The 20,746-nt window shown below is 40.3% G+C and overlaps 1 protein-coding gene across 3 annotated transcripts in view; it reads left to right on the top strand.

Moving 5' to 3' along the window:
• The window catches only part of ADGRB3 (adhesion G protein-coupled receptor B3), a 918,859-nt gene that overhangs the window by 407,347 nt on the left and 490,766 nt on the right, over positions 1–20,746 (top strand). For all 3 annotated transcript variants that reach the window (XM_027550854.1, XM_027550852.1, XM_027550853.1), the window contains 2 exons: positions 16,086–16,187; positions 16,524–16,630. In XM_027550854.1, coding sequence (XP_027406655.1) covers positions 16,086–16,187; positions 16,524–16,630 — 209 coding nt within the window. The remainder of the gene's footprint in view (positions 1–16,085; positions 16,188–16,523; positions 16,631–20,746) is intronic.

The following is a 20,746-nucleotide window of genomic DNA, read 5'->3' on the forward strand; positions in this document are numbered from 1 at the left end:
ACATTTCATAAAACACTGTTAATACTCAAGACTCAATAAATAAGTGAAAATTAGTATTTTGGAATGATATCATTGGCAAAATTTTGTAAACATGACAGAAAAGCTAATAGCATGGAATTTTAAGATTTCATTGCTGTGTATAAAACTCTGAACTTAGAGACTGGAAGACCCAATTAGAGTTGATGTTGCCATTGTTAATTGTGGGCAAGCTCGCCGACTCTGGCTGTCTGGACCTGCTGAGTGTGATGACTGCACCTGTTTGAGATTCCTTTTCAGACAGCTATGGATTTCTGTCTCTTATCTAACATGACTACTTCAATTTAGAAAAAACTCAATGAATTCTAAGAGTTATCTGGGATCAAAACTTTCTTTTTCTCCATATTTAGAATTCTAAAGACTTTTCATGGTTCAGAGATAATAGCAACAGAAACTAGACTCTGAGGGCAACAATAAGTCAGTTGTGTTCTTTTTAGACCTTTAAAAAATCTAAAATTAGTGTTGTTCATTCTTAAAGCCATATGAATCCTGAATGATAAGAAGTAACCAGCATGGAGGATTCTGTTGAGAAGGATATCTACACCAATTAGCACTGTGAAATTTCTCCTGTGCGTCATAAAAATTAAGAAGCATTAAACAAAGGCATTTATTTTGCCCTGGGAGAAATTTCACTGGAATAGTAAGCATAATTAAATAAGACCCTTTTTAATATTTGAAGTTATCTAAACTAGTCTGAGCATGCCAAGGTTCTTAACCAGTCCTTTAACACTGACTTTCATCTGCAGATACAGATAGAAGATGGTGCTGCTTGTAACCAGATTTATAAAGATTGCCACCTGCTGTTTGGAAAACATTTTACATACCTATTTACAAAAAAAGATATTACACCTTGTTTGCTAGGCTTATTTGCTGGCTTTCATGATTTCGGGGAGATTGAAAAATTATATAAAACTGTAAACACTTTTTAGATCATATAAATATATATTTTTGACATTAACCTTGATACTTTCATTTTTCTCTATTCAAAACATCTCCAAGTATGTAAATAACATTTTTTAATTAAAATTAATTATTGAGTTAGCTAAAAATTCACAAATCAATGCTTGTACAGGGGTAAAAAGATAATCATATGTACCAAGCTTTTGAAAATATATCCTTATCTTTCACCTTCATACAAATCACACTGTCCATTAACATGGGACTATAATGTGACTAATTTCAACAATACTCCTGCCTCTATATACAAATTTTATCAAAATAAAAGTAGGTTTCTTTTAATATTTATCCTTTAACTTTTCCATGCACATCAATGTCATCTTCAGATTATTTTTTTCAAAAAGGCAGGGATAATAAATAACTTAGTGTTCCACAGTGGACTTTATTTATACGATATACTGGCTTTTCAACTCAGAGCAGTTGTTTCTGTATGGTCAGTATATATTCCTTTTATAATTAGGAGCGTAGGTTTTCTAATTTCTTCCACTAGATTGCTCCTAATTTGCACACTGGCAATATAAATTGAGAAAACTTTCAAATTATCTTAACAGTTGCTAAGTCATTTTTTCTTGTTTTGTCAAAGCTGAAGGTTTCTCTTGAAATAATTTGATTTTTCTAGTGCTATTTACAGTATTGTTCATTCTTAATTTTATTCATCTTGCTGGAAACAAATTAGTATTTATTTTTATGCTTAACTTAATTTGGATACAAAACAAATTAATCAAGTTTGCCAAGAGACCCTCTGTTGTCAAGAAAGTAAAGTATAATATATGCACATCTCTGGGTAATTAATGAAAATAACGATTAATTATCTGGATTTAATCAAAAGCTCTTATGACATCTACTAAAAATGGAAAATATGAAATATTTTCCTAACAAGATTAGGATATTTCTTTCCTGGTAAATAGATAAACAAAAAGTATTAAAAAGAGCGTCATCAATGTCCCTGTCTTCATAAGAAAGAGAACGAGAAAACCATTATTATTTTAAAAACTACTGCTAGTTAAGAAATAAAAGAGCTACAGGGGAGATAATTAAGTTGCCCAAATTTTAAATTGATCAAACTCACCAAATAATGATTTTACTGATCTCAGTCTCGTTATATACCCAAGCTTTTTGGCTTAAACTAGTGGAATAATTTTGTTATATTGCTACAATGTGAAAACGTACTATTTTTAGTCTTTTGTTTGGTTGTTTTTTTCTCCCCCAATTTTCCCCTGGATTCACCTATGTTAGCCTAGGCTTCACAAGGCCTCTCTGCTCTGTTCCAGGGAAGGGCTTGCTCTTCCCAGAGCCAAGTTCTAGGATCCATGAATCTTTAGTCATTAGTTGCTAAATTGGAACTTGGAACCTGCCATTCACAGGCAGATGTTACACTTAATTTATATATAAAATGTTCTTCTTGGAGTCACCATTGCTTTGTCTACAAATGATGAGCAAAGCTTGCAGGTGGAATGTGCTGAGAAAATCTTTGTAATAGCAACTTAAACAGAGATGGATCAGTTATTGTGATTCTGAACTCTAGATATTCAGAGCCACTTATTTGGATTCTGAGTAACTTTCTTTTAGTAGGAAGAAGATATCACCATACTTGCATTTTTTGAGTTTTTATCTTCTCTAAGTGCCTCTCTGAATTGTCCAGAGCTGTGCTCCTCAAACTTTAGTTGACAAATCCCTTTTAAAATTGCATCAAGCATGATACAAGATGCTCGGGGCTGATGCACTGGGATGACCCAGAGGGATGGTATGGGGAGGGAGGTGGGAGGGGGGTTCAGGATGGGGAACACGTGTACACCTGTGGCGGATTCATGTCAATATATGGCAAAACCAATACAATATTGTAAAGTAATTAGACTCCAATTAAAATAAATAAATTTATATTAAAACAAAAAAAGAAAAACAGAAATTCTTAAAAAAAAATTGCATCAAAAAACTTAGGGATAAACCTGACCTAGGAGGTGAAAAAATATGCTAAGAACTATAAAATATTAATAAAGGAAATTGAAGATGATTCAAAGAAATGGAAAGATATCCCATGCTCTTAGACTGGAAGAATTAATATTGTTAAATGACCATACTACCCAAAGCAATCTATAGATTTAATGCATTCCTATCAAATTACCATGGCATTTTTTTCACAGGACTAGAACAAATAATCCTAAAATGTATATGGGACTTTAAAAGACCCAGAATTGCCAAAGCAATCCTGAGGAAAAATTTAAAAACAGGCGGCATAACCCTACTAGAATTCAGATAATACTACAAGTCCACAGTAATCAAAACAACATGATATAGACACAAAAACAGACATGTGGATCAATGGAACAGAATAGAGAGCCTGGAAATAAACCCATACACCTATGGACAATTAGTATTCAACAAAGGAGGCAAGGGCTTAATTTCAAAAATGTTCAAACAGCTTATACAACTCAATAACAAAAAAATACAACCCAATCAGAAAATGAGCTGAAGACTTAAATAGACGTTTCTTCAAAGAAGACATACAGATGGCCAGCAGGCATATGACAAGATGCTCAACATCACTAATTATTAAAGAAATGCAAATCAAAACTACAGTGAGATACCACCTTACACCAAAATGGCCATAGTTAAAAATACTATTACTAAAAATAACAAATGGTGGAGAGGGTGTGAAGAAGGGAGGACCCTTCCACATTGTTGGTGGGAATGTAAATTGGTGCACCCACTGTGGAAAACAGTACAGAGGTTCCTCAAAACAAATAAAAATAGAGCTACCACATGATCCAGCAATCCCACTCCTGTGCATATATCCAAACAAAGCTATAATTCAAAAAGATACATGCACCTCAAACTTTAGTGGACAGAATAATCACCCAGAGAGTTTGTTAAGATGGAGATTCATGGGCCGGTCCTGTCCCAAGGTTCTGATTCAGTAGGTCTGGTCTAGGCCTGGGAATCTGCATTTCTAACAAGCTCCCAGGTGTTGGTGGCAATGCTGCGGATGACCCAGTAGGCTGCACTGGCCTTGAGTATAAGTAAGTAAATACAAGTGACAAAACTAGCAAAGAATGGAAAATGGTTCTCACCCTCAGCCACACTGTTGCAAGTTGCAATATCCCCTTAATAAGATTGCAGGATTTTATTGTATTCACACTTCATAAGTAAGGAGGGATTATTTCTGAAATCTGCTCATAACAAAAATACAGGTAATGCATTTCACATTCCCTTACCCAACTCTTGTTTCAACCAAAATAAAAGAGAAACATAGGGCAATTAGCCAGCTGTTGTGGACAAGGAAGAATGGTTTATGCAGAGCACATGGTTGTACAGTCCTGGTGCAGGAAGAACTGGGGTGTCACCGGAACCCGTTTGAGGTGAATTGTGTGCCTCAAGGACACATATCCTCTGTAGCAGAGGTGCTTTTTCACTGCCTGTCTCCATGCTCAGAGCTACTCTGTGCACACACATACAGCTGTGTAATATCTGGATCAGGGAAGTATCAGGAAGGAGGATGGAGTCTGGCCTCATATCGACTTACATTCTCCTCCATTCCCAGGGGGAGGACTGGGGATTAATTAATCACTATCAATACAAATATTGTGTCTTTGTTAGAGACAAGTTTAACAAGTTAAAAAGTCAGACTTCTAAGTGGTATAGGCTGAAAGAGCTGTTTGATGGACTGAGGTCTACTACCTCCTCACAGAGCGATTTCTCTCAGCCTTATTTTCCCCATGATCACAGAGACGAAAATAACTGCAGCCACTTTGAAGGTTGTTATGAGAGTTATTTGAATTAAAAATATTTAATGCACTTGGAAGACTGCCTGATTCATAGGGGTGTGTAAATATTGCTGTTGTGACGGTGTATCAGCTTGAGACTGATAATAGTCATTCTCCATATAAGGAAGGCTCTTAAGAAACATATTTGATAAATACCCCTCTTCTTCCCTCATACCTTAGCAGCACCATGAAGTCTTCATATGTGTTGGTTCCGCTGCTGAATTAGAGCAGTGTGAGCACAAAGGCAGAATCGATCTCATTTACCTCTGCACCCCCAGGATAGGGGGTTCCTGAAACATTAGAGTTAGAGAGTTGGCAGCAAGTCAGATTTGAAATGTGGGGTCATGCATCATGCATATTTTTTCTTCTGTTTTCTGCATGCAGCTCTGCAGTGTAGAATCAATTTCTCTTTAATGCTGAAATTCTAGCATAAGTGGGGAAAACTAATTTTCCACATCAAATTGATTTAAGTCCTGTATAATTTTTGCTATTTTTAAGAGACAGAAAATCAGTTTGAATAGACAGATTAACAGCTAATCACTAGGTAATTGCTACCTTGTTTTAAGGGAGCATGCTAACTGTGTACTTGTGCCTTCAAGTACAGTTGTATCTTACAGATGGGTTTTTATATCTTTACACTAGTGAGAGTAAACAGTGGGATTTTTCAGCTGATAAAACGGAGTCGTGGTTCCATTTTGCTGAGGCATAAAAAAGCAAATGGTTCACATTGCTACACAATAATATGTTTTTTATTTTGAGCACAGAACCGTGGCCTGAACTAATTATATATCTCATAATTTACAAAATGCACACAGGTAGCATTAAACAGAAAAAAAAAAATAACACAAATCTCTATTTCCAGCTTTTCTTTCTCTCCTGCACTTTAGTTTAATGCACCAGCCAGCTTTTTGATGCCAGGATGTGCTTAGGTAACTCCACATCAAAACTATTTTCAGCATCTCTCCTAAGCCGCATCCTCCCTGTGTTCTGTAACTCAGGGCAGAGCACACCAGACATTCTTCCCGGAAACCCGAGTTCCATCTTTGCTCTCTCTCTTGTCCTCACCTCCCACATGAGCTGTGGAGCAGAGCCTGCCATCCTCCTAAGGGGGTTGGAATCCACCCACTTCCCTGGCCACTTCCTGTGATCCCCCAGCCCTACTTCCCTGGTTACCCCATTTCAATTGTCACAGGTGTGCCTGACTTCAGTGTCTCTCTCCCTCGACCCACTCTCCAAACTGCCTGGACGGCTTTCAAAACATGACAATACGTGTCCCTCCCCTTAAGTTCAAAGCCCTATTTTAGCTCTTCATCTCACCCTGTCCCCCTCCTGCAGTAACCCCTCTCTGACCATCCCCAGTTCTCCTTGCCATCCTGAAAGGTTCCCCAAGATTTGGATGGGCCAGGCTCTTCCTTCCCCGCTGATCCTGCTGCACAGGGTTCCCGAGGACTTCCCCATCCTCACTGGCTGGCACTTCCTTGTCCTTCACACTTCCACTTGATCATCCTTCAGGAAGTCCTCCCCTGATGTGCTCCTAGAGCAGCCCAGACTCCCCAAATCATAGTGGGCGCCCAGCTGCATTGCAGTTTCTCGCTCTTCACTATCATGGAGTTGAGAAGCCCTGACTGTTCTTGTTTGGTTTTGTGTGTGTGCAGTATTTATCAAGGAGACTGGGGCATGATAGAGGCTCAAATATTTATAGAATGAATGAGTTCCATACCTGCCACTGAGGCGACCCCAGAAAGATTCTCACTCTTGGGAACTTCATCAACCTAAGATGGAAGAAAAATAAAATGTCATTTTACTGTCTACACTGTTCTGCTTTAGGTATGAGCCGCAATATAACTATTTTCTGAACTAATTTTTTTTTAAAGATTTAATCTTCAAAGATGTCAAATAACTTTTGATGAAATATTTAAAACAGCTGAGGGATTCGACATTCCTTCTAAAAAGCTGAGAATCCTGGACCAGTTTGCAACTTTGAATCTCTGATTCCCCTGGCATCTTCCTTTCTTATCACTTGTGTACTGAGTAGAAACTCAGTACAAAAAGCATGATGAATGCTAAGCTTCATGAATTTGCAGGGCAGAGAACAAAGTTTGTTGACTTCTCTGGGTTTATAAAGTTACTGTGATTTTTTCTTTTGTTTTTGAATTGGCTGAAGTACCCCCTTGTGATTGTCATAGGCAAATGGGAATTAGTACTTACTTGAGTGGTGTGGTTGGAAAAATAGCTTTTTAATCAGCTTTTTCTTTAACCAGTTAGACTATATGCAGATCATATCAGAGGATTCTGAATAGGGTCCCCGGGACTCTTACCAAGTCAGGCACAGCCATACAAGATCAATTTTTGTAATTATCCAGTACCATGGAAACCCATTTTGGCTAATTTTTAGGAAAAGTGTAGTAACTAACTGCTCACTCTTATTGGTTCTAAATGAAATTTATTATTTACTACTGACCTATTTCACACACACACATACACAGAGTCCTCAGTACTTTGCAAAATCATCTGTATTCTCTGTCATCTTAGGCACTGGAGTAATGGGAAAATAGACCTTTTGAGCATATTTGGTAGCTTTGGGTTAAAAATACGTGTGTGTGTGTAGTCGTGAAAGTGAAAGTCGATCAGTAGTTTCCGACTCTTTATGACCCCATGGACTACAGAGTCCGTGGAATTCTCCAGGCCAGAATACTGGAGTGGGTAGCCTTTCCCTTCTCCAGGGGATCGTCCCAACCCAGGGATCGAACCCAGATCTCCTGCTTTGCAGGCAGATTGTTTACCAGCTGAGCCACAAGAGAAGCCCAAGAATACTGGAGTGGGTAGCCTATCCCTACTCCAGCGGATCTTCCAGACCCAGGAATCAAACTGGGGTCCCCTGCATTGCAGGCGGATTCTTTACCAACTGAGCTACCAGGGAGTAGTTTTCCACTATCTTTTAGCAGACCTGTAAATGCTATGTGTCCTAAGGATGAAACAAAAATCCTTTTCCTCATGGTGCTCACATTCTACCAGGAGGAGGCAAAAAATAATATATAAGGCAGAAAATCATGCAGATGTATGTGGTTAGGAGTGTCTTGGAGAACACAAGGGCAGAGGAAGGACTGGATATGTAGGGCAGGCAGGCAGGCTGTCTCTGAGAAGACAGGTTACAGAGGAGCTTGAAGGCAGTGGAGAGGAGCCAGGAGGAGGTTTAGGGAAGGAAGCTGGGTGGTGTCCTGGGCAGAAAGAAGAGGTGCACAGGCTCTAGAGTGGGGTCCTCCTGAAGCTGGAGAAGTCTCCAGGGGGCAGTGAGAGTGGAAGCGGAGGAGCTGAAGAAGGAGCAAGGCTGTAGAGCCTTGTAACTGATGCTCCTTAAATCGCTCAGCGTTGCACTTTTATGGAGAGAAGTTTCCCCCAAGTAATGTACCTTTTTAAAAAATTGAGCACTGATCCTAGCCCACCTTGATTTTGAACTTCATCAGTTCCAGGTGTGAGCTGGGTAACTGTTTCACCCTGTTGGCCCACTCTTGCCATCTAGTGGGGAAAGTGAAAGTCTTCAGGCAAGAATACTGGAGTGGGTAGCCTTTCCCTTCTCCAGGGGATCTTCCCAACCGAGGGATCGAACCCAGGTCTCTCACTTTGCAGGCAGATTCTTTACCATCTGAGCTATCGGTGGGTACTTGTAATTGCCAGATTTTCTTACTCCCAAGGTGGACTGGGGCAGGACGCTCTTGGGAATAACAATGGATGTGAGAAACTTTCAGAAACCTTACCTGGAAATGAAGAAATCAGGGTGCAGATGGCTCTATCATTGACTTATGTCAAGACTGAATCAGGAAAGAAAACTGAAAGCTATAGCAACAAGTTTCATGAAATGTATTTCAAATTTCATCAATGGAACAGATGAAAATTTGGGTTTGAAAATAGTAAAAAGGTATAAGTGAAGTGAAAGATTACAAAGGAAGAGTTAATTAGGTGATGTTGAGCAGAAGCTGGGTATATAGATAAGCAAAAAGAATAGTCAAACGTCATGATAATGTTAGATTGATCACTGCTATAGCTTTCTTAAAATAGATGCATTCTGTGCATTTTAACACATAATTTTCCTTTTCATGTTCTATAGTAGTTTGGGTTGACATTTACAGAAACACAATTATCATCTGTTACTGTATTGTCCAGGATGGTAGATATTAAAATTTTAACTTACATTAATAAAAATTAGATATATTTAAAACTCAGTTCTCAGTCTTACTTGCCAAACTCCAAGTGCTCAGTGGCCACATTGACTAGAAGCCACCATACTGGACAGTGAAATTCTCCTTTATCATTGCGGAAAGTTCTACTGTATGACACTAGTCTTATATTGTTTCCTCAGTAAAACTGATTTACTCAACAAACATATTTTGAATCTTTACTATATGCTAGACATCATAACAGTTCATTACAGCAGGTGAAAGATAAATAAAACATAATTAGTCTCCTGAAAGGCAAAATTTTGGAGTTGAGAAGGTTTACAAATGTAACCAGATGCTTTCCGTCCATTGTGAGAAGAGCTATAATACTTGCACATCCAGTGATTGAGGTACTGAGGAGGCTTCCCAGAGGATCCACAGTTTAAGATGTGTTTTAAAGATAAACAAGAATATTAACAAAAATCAAGGAGGGACGTGAGTATTTTAAGTGGAGGATATAGCTTCTGCAAAGTCAAGGAAATGTGAATTTGTATGGAGTATCTGGAGGATTACGATTCTATGTGGCTGGCTGGTTCATGGGAGAATAAATATGAATTGCAATTGGAGAATGGGTTAGGGCTTGCTGGAAAGGCCTTTTCTGTCACAGCCAGAACAGTTATTTTTATCCTGTCAGATGACTGGAAAACCATGGAAAATTTCATGCAGCACGTTATGGGATTACTCTCTATTTTAGAGATTACTTTATTGATGTGGTATAAAAATTGGATTGAACATTCATGTCAATGTATGGCAAAAACTACTACAATAGTATAAAGTAAATAGCCTCCAATTAAAATGAATTTTTAAAAAAAGAAAAAAAAATTGCATTGAAGAGGAAAGATGCTAAAGAATAGAAGCACTTTATATCCTGCATCTTACATGTAATAAATACATCTATATTTGGAATAAAAAATAAATTCACCTCTCTGAGCATGTTTTCCCATTTGATCAATGCAGCTAATAGTCTCTATCCTATAAAGTTGTTGAGGAAATTAAATGAGTCCATTCATGTAAGACGGTTAGTAAGGGCTCAATAATGTTACTGTTATTAATAGTTTGAAATTGTCTAAGGAAAGCTTTTAACATAAGGAAAATGTAAGGGGTCGATTATTCTGCAAAAATGCAGTGAATGAGACAGGGAGAAAGAATGTAACAAATGCTTGAGAGAAAAGAGCCTTCTAACATCTTAAAGAAAGTGTTTCCAGGTAGGAGGGAGATGTCAAAGGAACAAGTGCCATGCATAAGGTTCTGAGAGTGATGACCAAGGTGAGTGTGTTGGGTTTGGCTGTTAGGAGATCATTGGTGGGTGAGGACAGGGCATTTATGAATATGGGGCTGGTGAAGGTTGGATCAACGGCTAAACCACCCAAACAAAGATTCCATGACTCAGAGACAGATGCCTGCGGGTTTTAATGAGAATCTAGATTATATATATATGTTATACACACACATATAAACTCAATATGAGGGAGATTATTAAGGTAGCAGAGAAGATGTGCATGAGTCTGAGTTCCAGAATCAGTCCTGCTGATACCTCTACCAGTCCCATCACTTAGACAAGCCTCTTCTTTGGGGGCCTTGGTGCCCCAACCATAAAGAACAAGGAGATAGATTAGGTGCTCTTCAGTGTAACTCTCAGTTCTAAATGCCCACATTTAAACCACTCATCTCAGTGAATTATTATTTCAAGAAAGTATTATTTCAAGATGACAAATAAAGTGCATTCTTAATCTACTAACAACTCTAATAGGTCCTAACGATCTCCTAAACTCCGAAGTAGAATTAGTATCTAGATTCAGTTCAGTTCAGTCACTCAGTCGTGTCTGACTGTCTGCGACCCCATGAACCGCAGCATGCCAGACCTCCCTGTCCATCACCAACTCCCAGAGTCCACCCAAACCCATGTCCATCGAGTCAGTGATGCCATCCAACCATCTTATCCTCTGCCGGCCCCTTCTCCTCCTACTCTCAATCTTTCCCAGCACCAAGGTCTTTTCAAATGAGTCAGCTGTTCACATTAGGTGGCCAAAGTATTGGAGTTTCAGCTTCAACATCAGTCCCACCAATGAACACCCAGGACTGATCTCCCTTAGGATGGACTGGTTGGATCTCCTTGCAGTTCAAGGGACTCTCAAGAGTCTTCTCCAACACCACGGTTCAAAACATCAATTCTTCAGTGCTGTTTTCTTTGCAGTCCAACTCGCACATCTATACATGACCACTGGAAAAACCATAGCCTTGACTAGATGGACCTTTGTTGACAAAGTAATGTCTCTGCTTTTTAATATGCTGTCTAGGTTGGTCATAACTTTCCTTCCAGAGAGTAAGCGTTTTTTAATTTCATGGCTGCAGTCACCATCTGCAGTGATTTTGGAGCCCAAAAAAATAAAGTCAGCCACTCTTTCCCCATCTGTTTGCCATGAAGTGATGGGACCAGATGCCATGGATGGTCTTAGTTTCTGAATGTTGAGCTTTAAGCCAAATTTTTCACTCTCCACTTTGACTTTCATCAAGAGGCTTTTGAGTTCCTCTTCACTTTCTGCCATAAGGGTGGTGTCATCTGCATATCTGAGGTTATTGATATTTCTCCCAGCAATCTTGATTCCAGCTTGTGCTTCCTCCAGTCCAGCATTTCTCATGATGTACTCTGCATATAAGTTAAATAAGCAGGGTGATAATATACAGCCTTGACGAACTCCTTTTCCTGTTTGGAACCAGTCTGTTGTTCCATGTCCAGTTCTAACTGTTACTTCCTGACCTGCATACAGTTTTCTCAATAGTTTATTGTGAATGACTTATATAGTATATTGTCCCCAGAACAAGAAATTTCTCACAGGTATCGCACTCATATATAGGCATTCATGTATTCATTCAACATTGGACGCCATCTCTGTGCCAGACACACCTTTATGTGTAAGATAGAAAGGACCTAACATCCCAGGCAAGTTGTGAGGATAAATATATGAACATATAAATGTCAGTGCTGTGTGGGAGCAGAACAGTAGGTGTGTCTGGAAAAGTGGCAATTGCTCTTTCTAGGAGTAAGGTGTCAGGTTTAGTACAACATATGCTTTTTTTCTTTCACAGATTCTATCATTTCTAGTATGCATCTGTTATTCTTGAAATTCCCTTTATCTTTCTTGGCTTAGTAATCAAATTGAGCTTTTGAAGGAAAAGAAAATAATTCATTTATTTTTATATGATGTAGTGTGATTGCCATTATTGCTCTTATATGAAGAAAAACAAAGTTATATGTTTTGTCCTTTATGTTTATTTACTGTTGACACCTACAGTTAATAATTCTGATATGACTTTCAGTTTATTAGAAATCATTTTATTTTGTAACATCCCAGAACTTTATGAATAATGATGAATATTGGAAAGACTATTTATACATCTGAATATGATATAATGTTCAGTTTTTAGGTGTATTGCGGATACTCTTCATGACAGTAATTGTCCCGCTGTTCACACCGTTCACTGAACTCACATTAGGCAAGGCGCGAGCTAAGAGGCTGGAAGAAAATGCGAGGAACTGTAGGAACTGCAGACACATTTATTCTCTCCCAGCTGGAATAGCAGCCTTAGCAACAGACATAACATAATACAACATAACCACACAGAACCCTTCCGGGCTTTTCTAGGTGAAGCATATACAGGTGAACATAAAGTAGCTTGTGACCAAGTGGTAACTCGTGATGCACATGCGCAGTGCTTTAAGCGAGCTCAGCTGTAGCCTAAACCTCCTGACGCACATGCGCACTGCTATAAAGGCTCTCAGCGGTTATAAATGGATCTCATTATAAAACATGGGGCAAAAGAGCCTGACCACACCATCTTGGCTTATTTGCCCTCTCCCCACAGTCCACCTCTTTAAGCTCCCTCACCTTACATTCTACATGCAGTCCATCTTCTGTGATATTCCCTTGGTGAGTGACACTGACCCTTGGATTTACCTCTTGCAGCAGCATTAGCTACAACAACAAACAGTTACATCCCCAATCCATAGCAAAACCCAATGCCAGGTATCGCCTGGAACTCGTGTTGCAGTCCTTGCCCTCACGGGGCTAGAAGAACCACCCACCATATGTGGAGTGCCTTTATCTTGCCTGGCCAAGTCCAGTCCACCATCTGTCCTTGTGAAATTGCAGGAACGCCTCCAAAGGGGCAACTCTACCCCATGGGTTTTTTTTATTAAGGACTCAGAAAACCCCACAGGCGCCAGGCCTACCCCTTCGAGGAGGGCATTCACAGCTCACCCACAAGATTCCAAATGCTTTCACAGTGTTGTAAATCTGCAAGAGTGTCAGAGGTTAGTAGCACATCATGGACACAGCCTTTATACACTGTTGTGGGGAGAGACTTTCCAGCCTCTTAGCTCACGCCTTGCTTTCAGCAGTGTGAACAGAGCGACAGTTGGCGGCCCCAACAGGATTAGCAATAGAGCTGTTCTACTGAATCTACAGCATGGAACACACAGCCTAAATTTACATTATACACCATAGGACACAGCCCTTACGGTATGCCTCGGCACAAATCAGCCCACGTTGGCATCTGCATACCTGATGGAAGCCCTGCTAGCTCAGGCCCCCTTCAGGGTCTTCACACTTTCAAAATGGCGTCTGGCACGCCATCCCTCTACTGCTCCCAACCTAGCCACTATGGAGGTCACCTCGTAGATGGGACCCCCCACACAGGGTGCAGGAACAGCAGTCAGTGATCCAGAAGAGGTCAGCGGGCACTGTTCAAAATGGCGTCTGGCACGCCATCCCTCTATTGCTCCCAACCTAGCCACTATGGAGGTCACCTCGTAGATGGGACCCCCCCACACACAGGGTGCAGGAATAGCAGTCAGGGATCCAGAAGTGGTCAGCGGGCACTGTTCAAAATGGCGTCTGGCACGCCATCCCTCTTCTCCCAAGCTAGCCACCATAGAGTTCACCTCGTAGATGGGGCGCCCCACACAGGCTGCGGGAATAGCAGTCAGGGATCCAGAAGAGGTCAATGGGAACTGTTCAAATGGCGTCTGGAGTGCCCCCAGTAAAACGCTCATCATCTGGACCTCAGGCATCTGGGTTACATATCCACTGCCTCATGCCCAGGTTTCTCACCACTTGGGTCAACACGGCATAGTTACACGGTTTACTTCCGGTATGCTGGGGCTCTCCCACGTTCACCCACAAGGTGCAGATGGCAGTGTTAATCCATTCCATGAGGGTGTGCACTAGGTTAGGTGCCCCCTGCGTGAGCCGCGAGCCGCCTAGCATTCTGCTGTCTCGACGAGGGGTGAATGGTGATAGATGCCAGCCATTCTGCCCCATCCCCAGAACACAGGATACTGTCCACCTGTGTCCCAACGTCTCAAGAGCCATACTGCCAAGGGTTCCCCTCGCCTTTGCCGAAATGGTGTACCAAGTCGACCAACTCCGCCTGAGTATATGGTCAGTATGTTGTGAACTCAGTCACATCTGGGGCCCCTTGAGGATGCCCACCCCGGGCCATAGGCTGCTCATGTTTCACCTTCTGCTGCACAACAGGCCTTGTTGCCAAGTGGGATCCATGGTCTCATAGCATTAATTATCATCATCACTTACCGCCTTGCTGTCAGAGATGCTGGGTTCTTCAGGGCCACCGGGTTCTTGCTCTAACGCCAATATATGTTGCTCTAGTTCTTCCAAGTGACTGCACATTGCACACTGATGCAGCCTCATGGGGAGTACTATCCATATTCACCTGCAGGGTAGTCAAGAAAATGTGTCCCACGGTGCCAGCAGCAGCCTTTGCTGCCTTGTTCACCTTTTCAGTGCTATCCAGTGAACTGTCCACTGCCTCCCAGTCTTCTACTGGAACCCATGCCGAAAGGATCGTGGCCACATGGTAGACATGCTAAGTGGGGGCCGCTGGCTCCCTCCAGCCAGTGGAGTCTCCAGCTCTTCTACCTGCTGGATATCCTTCCGCCTCTTCTGTGGAGCCTCAGGCTCCTCTACCAGCTGGGTTTCCTGTTGACTACATCAATTGTATTGTTGATCCTGTTCATGACATCATCTCACTGTTCACACTGTTCACTGAACCCATGGTAGGCAAGACGTGAGCTAAGAGGCTGGAAGAAAATGCGAGGATCCATAGGAACTGCAGACACGTTTATTCTCTCCTGACTGACACGACAGCCACAGCAGCAAACATACATAACACAGCATAACCACACACAACCCTTCTGGGCTTTTCCAGGTGAAGCATATACAGGCAAACCTCACAAAGTAGCCCGTGACTGAGCGGGTAACTCGTGACGTGCATGGGCAGTGCTATAAAGGAGCTCAACTGTTACATAGTCATTATTTACAAAATGGAGTGAGAGAGCCTGAGCACGCCATCTTGGTTAGTTTGCTGTCTTCTCCACAATCAGATCAGATCAGATCAGATCAGTCGCTCAGTCGTGTCTGACTCTTTGCGACCCCATGAATCGCAGCACGCCAGGCCTCCCTGTCCATCACCAACTCCCGGAGTTCACTCAGACTCATGTCCATCAAGTCAGTGATCCCACCCAGCCATCTCATCCTCTGTCGTCCCCTTCTCCTCCTGCCCCCAATCCTTCCCAGCATCAGAGTCTTTTCCAATGAGTCAACTCTTTGCATGAGGTGGCCAAAGTACTGGAGTTTCAGCTTTACTATCATTCCTTCCAAAGAAATCCCAGGGCTGATCTCCTTTAGAATGGACTGGTTGGATCTCCTTGCAGTCTAAGGGACTCTCAAGAGTCTTCTCCAACACCACAGTTCAAAAGCATCAATTCTTCAGCGCTCAGCCTTCTTCACAGTCCAACTCTCACATCCATACATGACCACAGGAAAAACCATAGCCTTGACTAGTCAAATGACTTTTTTTTTTTTTTTAAGCCTAAGCTTTCTTTGGAAAGTGCTTTTTTTCTGTGAGGATTTTGTAGGGAATGAAATGAAGGCTAGTGGTGTTTTGTTTCTGAAGACATCTCTAACATTTCAATAAATACCACACTTAAATTAAGAGAGCTCTCTTCAGTCAGAGAGCTGCATTTCAGGATTGTTTATTGCCAGCATTTAAAAAATAAACACCATGGGTGTTAAAGTCCCTTTGTTTTAAATTGCAGCACCTTATGAAATATGCCCAGAGGATTATCTGATGTCGATGGTGTGGAAGAGGACTCCGGCAGGCGACTTTGCCTTCAATCAGTGCCCAATGAATGCCACAGGTAATATAGGATGACCCTCAAACCCAGACAATGACCACCCACCAACAGCAGCCTGCTGTGTTCTTCTGTTGTGTTTTGTCCTATATCTAAAACTAAGTCTGTCTAATAAGCAGTTAATAAAGCAATTTTAGTAAAGGATTTCCTAAGTGGAGCCTATGAAGAGATCTGGAAAATTTTGCTGATTCAATGGTTTCTCAGTGTGAGTAATATGCATTGTGAAAATAATCAAAGGAACAATCTACTTGCATGTTTAGAGCGTGAAAATGTACAAACCCAGGTTTTCAGCCTGCCTCCAAGCCTCCCTGTCGTAAAGCTCTCTGTTTTTGTGACTCGCAGGCACCGCTAGCAGACGCTGCTCGCTCAGTCTTCACGGAGTGGCCTTCTGGGAACAGCCGAGCTTTGCAAGATGCATATCAAATGAGTACAGACACTTGCAGCATTCAGTAGGTGCAAAGCCAGCTTTAGTACTTGCTCTGTTTAATTCCTGTTAATGATCTCTGTGTGAGAGTTTAGTCTGCTGCTATATAGTCAAATTGATAAAGTCTCTGAAAATAACACCTGAAGTAAAAAAGTCTGTGCTAAAAAGCTAACTTTTATAAATCAGTGCTAAACTGTTTTATTTCAAGGGTTTGGGATTTTATGGATCCTGCTTGGATCCTGCTATTTAAATGAATAGATTCCTTGTCTATTGGGGGAAAAGTCCTGAATAAAATCTGTTACTTGGGTTTATCTATATGAGTTAAACTATATATCATGACTGGCACAAATCAGTTACCTAGTGCATAAGACTTATTTCAAAATACCATACATTTTAAAATTAAAATTAAATTCTTTAATATTTTAGTACTCAGGAAATAATAAAGCTGTGTCATATAGGTATCAAAAATTTCACTGCATTTTGACATTAAGACACCAAAAACAAAACAAAAAGACAGTGTTATTTTATCAGAGAAAATTAGTTGCTCACAAAAGATGACATGGGACAAATTTCCAGAAATAGTCCCTCTTCTCCCACACATCATTGAATTATTCAGAATATGCTGTATGAATATTTTGAGCACAGTTAAGTGTTGCTAGGTTTTTTACTAGTGCAAGTCATTGTCATTTTCGGAGACTGTTGTCATTCAGCCTGACAGTCGAGAAAGCTTCCTGTGTGAACACACATTACGGGGCTCAGAACCAAGTACAAGGTGGAGCCTTGGAGAACCCAACATTGGAGGGGTGCTGTGCAGTTAAGAGCCCTGAAGTTTTGTTGTGCTTATATTTTCTTTCATTTTCTTACTGTTGCTCACAAGTAAACATAATTTAAAAAAACCAAAAACTAAAGAACATTCTCATTCATGGATGGAGAAATAGCTTTGTAGAACCCTTGTTAATGAAGTGAATGTATTTGACTCATTATCAGAAAACCAAAAAAGCACATTTTTAAAATATCTGAAAACCAAATGCTGTTTAGTATGTTTACTTTCCAAATCAATAATCAAACTGATGATTTATTTGGCTACCTAGAGCCTTATTTCTGTTGTTGTGTGTATATACATTTATGTATACAACTATTATGTATACACCTACATGGGCTTCCCTGGTGGCTCGGATGGTAAAGAATTTGCCTGCAATGTGGGAGACCTAGGTTCAGTTCCTGGGTTGGGAAGATCGCCTGGAGGAGGGCATGGCAACCCACTCCTGTATTCTTGCCTAGAGAATCCTCATGGATAGAGGAGCCAGGCGGGCTACAGTACATGGGGTTGTAAAGAGTCAAACATGACTGAGCCACTAAGCACAGCACACATATGTGTATATACATACATGATATTATATATATACACATTAATACAATTATACACAAATACATATATTTAATAATATATACTTATATGCATATAAGTATTTGGTGATATTTGACCTCACTGAGCTTTACTTGTGTCAAAATTAAAATGTTTCAGAATTAAGTATAACCAAGGACTTTCTTATGAATTTAATTTTTTTTAATTTTATTTTATTTTTAAACTTTATAATATTGTATTGGTTCTGCCATATATCGAAATGAATCCCCACAGGCATACATGTGTTCCCCATCCTGAGCCCTCCTTCCTCCTCCCTCCCCATACCATCCCTCTGGGTCATCCCAGTGCACCAGCCCCAAGCATCCAGTATCGTGCATCGAATCTGGACTGGTGACTCGTTTCATATACGATATTATACATATTTCAATGCCATTCTCCCAAATCATCCCACCCTCTCCCTCTCCCACAGAGTCCAAAAGACTCTTCTATACATCGGTGTCTCTTTTGCTGTCTCGTGGGTTATCGTTACCATCTTTTTAAATTCCATATATATGTGTTAGTATACTATATTGGTGTTTTTCTTTCTGGCTTACTTCACTCTGTATAATAGGCTCCAGTTTCATCCACCTTATTAGAACTGATTCAAATGTATTCTTTTTAATGTCTGAATAATACTCCATTGTGTATATGTACCACAGCTTTCTTATCCATTCATCTGCTGATGGACATCTAGGGTGCTTCCATGTCCTGGCTGTTATAAACAGTGCTGCGATGAACACTGGGGTACATGTGTCTCTTTCAATTCTGGTTTCCTCAGTGTGTATGCCCAGCAGTGGGACTGCTGGATCATAAGGTAGTTCTATTTCCAGTTTTTTAAGGAATCTCCACACTGTTCTCCATAGTGGCTGTACTAGTTTGCATTCCCACCAACAGTGTAAGAGGGTTCCCTTTTCTCCACATCCTCTCCAGCATTTATTGCTTGTAGACTTTTGGATCGCAGCCATTCTGACTGGTGTGAAATGGTACCTCATAGTGGTTTTGATTTGCATTTCTCTGATAATGAGTGATGTTGAGCATCTTTTCATGTGTTTGTTAGCCATCTGTATGTCTTCTTTGGAGAAATGTCTATTTAGTTCTTTGGCCTATTTTTTGATTGGGTCATTTATTTTTCTGGAATTGAGCTGTAGGAGTTGCTTATATATTTTTGAGATTAGTTGTTTGTCAGTTGCTTCATTTGCTATTATTTTCTCCCATTCTGAAGGCTGTCTTTTCACCTTGCTTATAGTTTCCTTTGTTGTGCAGAAGCTTTTAAGTTTAATTAGGTCCCATTTGTTTATTTTTGCTTTTATTTCCAATATTCTGGGAGGTGGGTCATAGAGGATCCTGCTGTGATGTATGTCGGAGAGTGTTTTGCCTATGTTCTCCTCTAGGAGTTTTATAGTTTCTGGTCTTACATTTAGATCTTTAATCCATTTTGAGTTTATTTTTGTGTATGGTGTTAGAAAGTGGTCTAGTTTCATTCTTTTACAAGTGGTTGACCAGTTTTCCCAGCACCACTTGTTAAAGAGATTGTCTTTAATCCATTGTATATTCTTGCCTCCTTTGTCAAAAATAAGGTGTCCACAGGTGCGTGGATTTATCTCCGGGCTTTCTATTTTGTTCCATTGATCTATATTTCTATCTTTGTACCAGTACCATATTGTCTTGATGACTATGGCTTTGTAGTAGAGCCTAAAGTCAGGCAGGTTGATTCCTCCAGTTCCATTCTTCTTTCTCAGGATAGCTTTGGCTATTCGAGGTTTTTTGTATTTCCATACAAATTGTGAATTTAATTTTAAGTGAATTTTATTTTCTCATAATTTTAGACATGATACTTTGTCTAATTAATCTTAATATTCATGTTTAGTTCTTATTTATTCTTGGTAATAAATGAGAATAATTGTATTGATTAAGTAAATCATAGATCAAGCCTTATAAATTTGTTAAGAATGAATAATATCACTTGGTGTAAAATGTTTGCTTTTTAAATTCATCATTTTATATAATAATACTTAAATATACTTGCCTTCTGTGAGTGCAGGTCATCTGCTAATGGAGAGAAATCGAAACTCACTGTGAAATAGGAGAGATGGTCTCATGTTGTGAGTCACGTAGAAATCATTCAGTTAGTGATTGGACAGCCCATGTGTCTGTGCCCCTGCTCACTTGCAGGCAGAAATCAAGTGCACGCTTTTGCAGAATAAGAAATAGCCTCAGGGCATTCAGCTCCCACAGACGACCAAAGCAAACTGCGCTGGGCACTTTCACAGATTAATTCCAGTCCCCACCACCGTCTGCAATATGGGCATCCCTGCCTTAGTCACATGGAAAGAAATTGAAGATCCTGGGAGCAGTCCAGCTAAGTGAGGCAAGAGTGAAAGCTGCATCCCAGGTGTAATTGTTCCAAAGCTTAACCTTCTTTCTGGAAGTCATGCTCCCTTCTGAGTCTTTGATTTGAAATCCTCTGCCCTAGAATCTGGTGCTATAGGCACCATTTTCTGATTGCATGTCCTTTGGAAAAGTCATGTGATCTCACTCAAGTCTTGGTTTGCTATGCAAGATGAAATTGATAGCATCGTCTTAGCATCTCTGGACGTTTTGAGTAAGAGTAGATGAAATACTGTATGTGAGATGTTTGCAATGTGCTATGTAACTATGAGGTATTAATATCTACAGGTACAGAAAATGCGTTGAGTTAAAAAAATTAAGAGTAAAATTTTAGAGCTTAAGTTAACT

The sequence above is a fragment of the Bos indicus x Bos taurus genome, chromosome 9 (genome assembly GCF_003369695.1).
Source record: "Bos indicus x Bos taurus breed Angus x Brahman F1 hybrid chromosome 9, Bos_hybrid_MaternalHap_v2.0, whole genome shotgun sequence".
Lineage (NCBI taxonomy): Eukaryota > Metazoa > Chordata > Mammalia > Artiodactyla > Bovidae > Bos > Bos indicus x Bos taurus.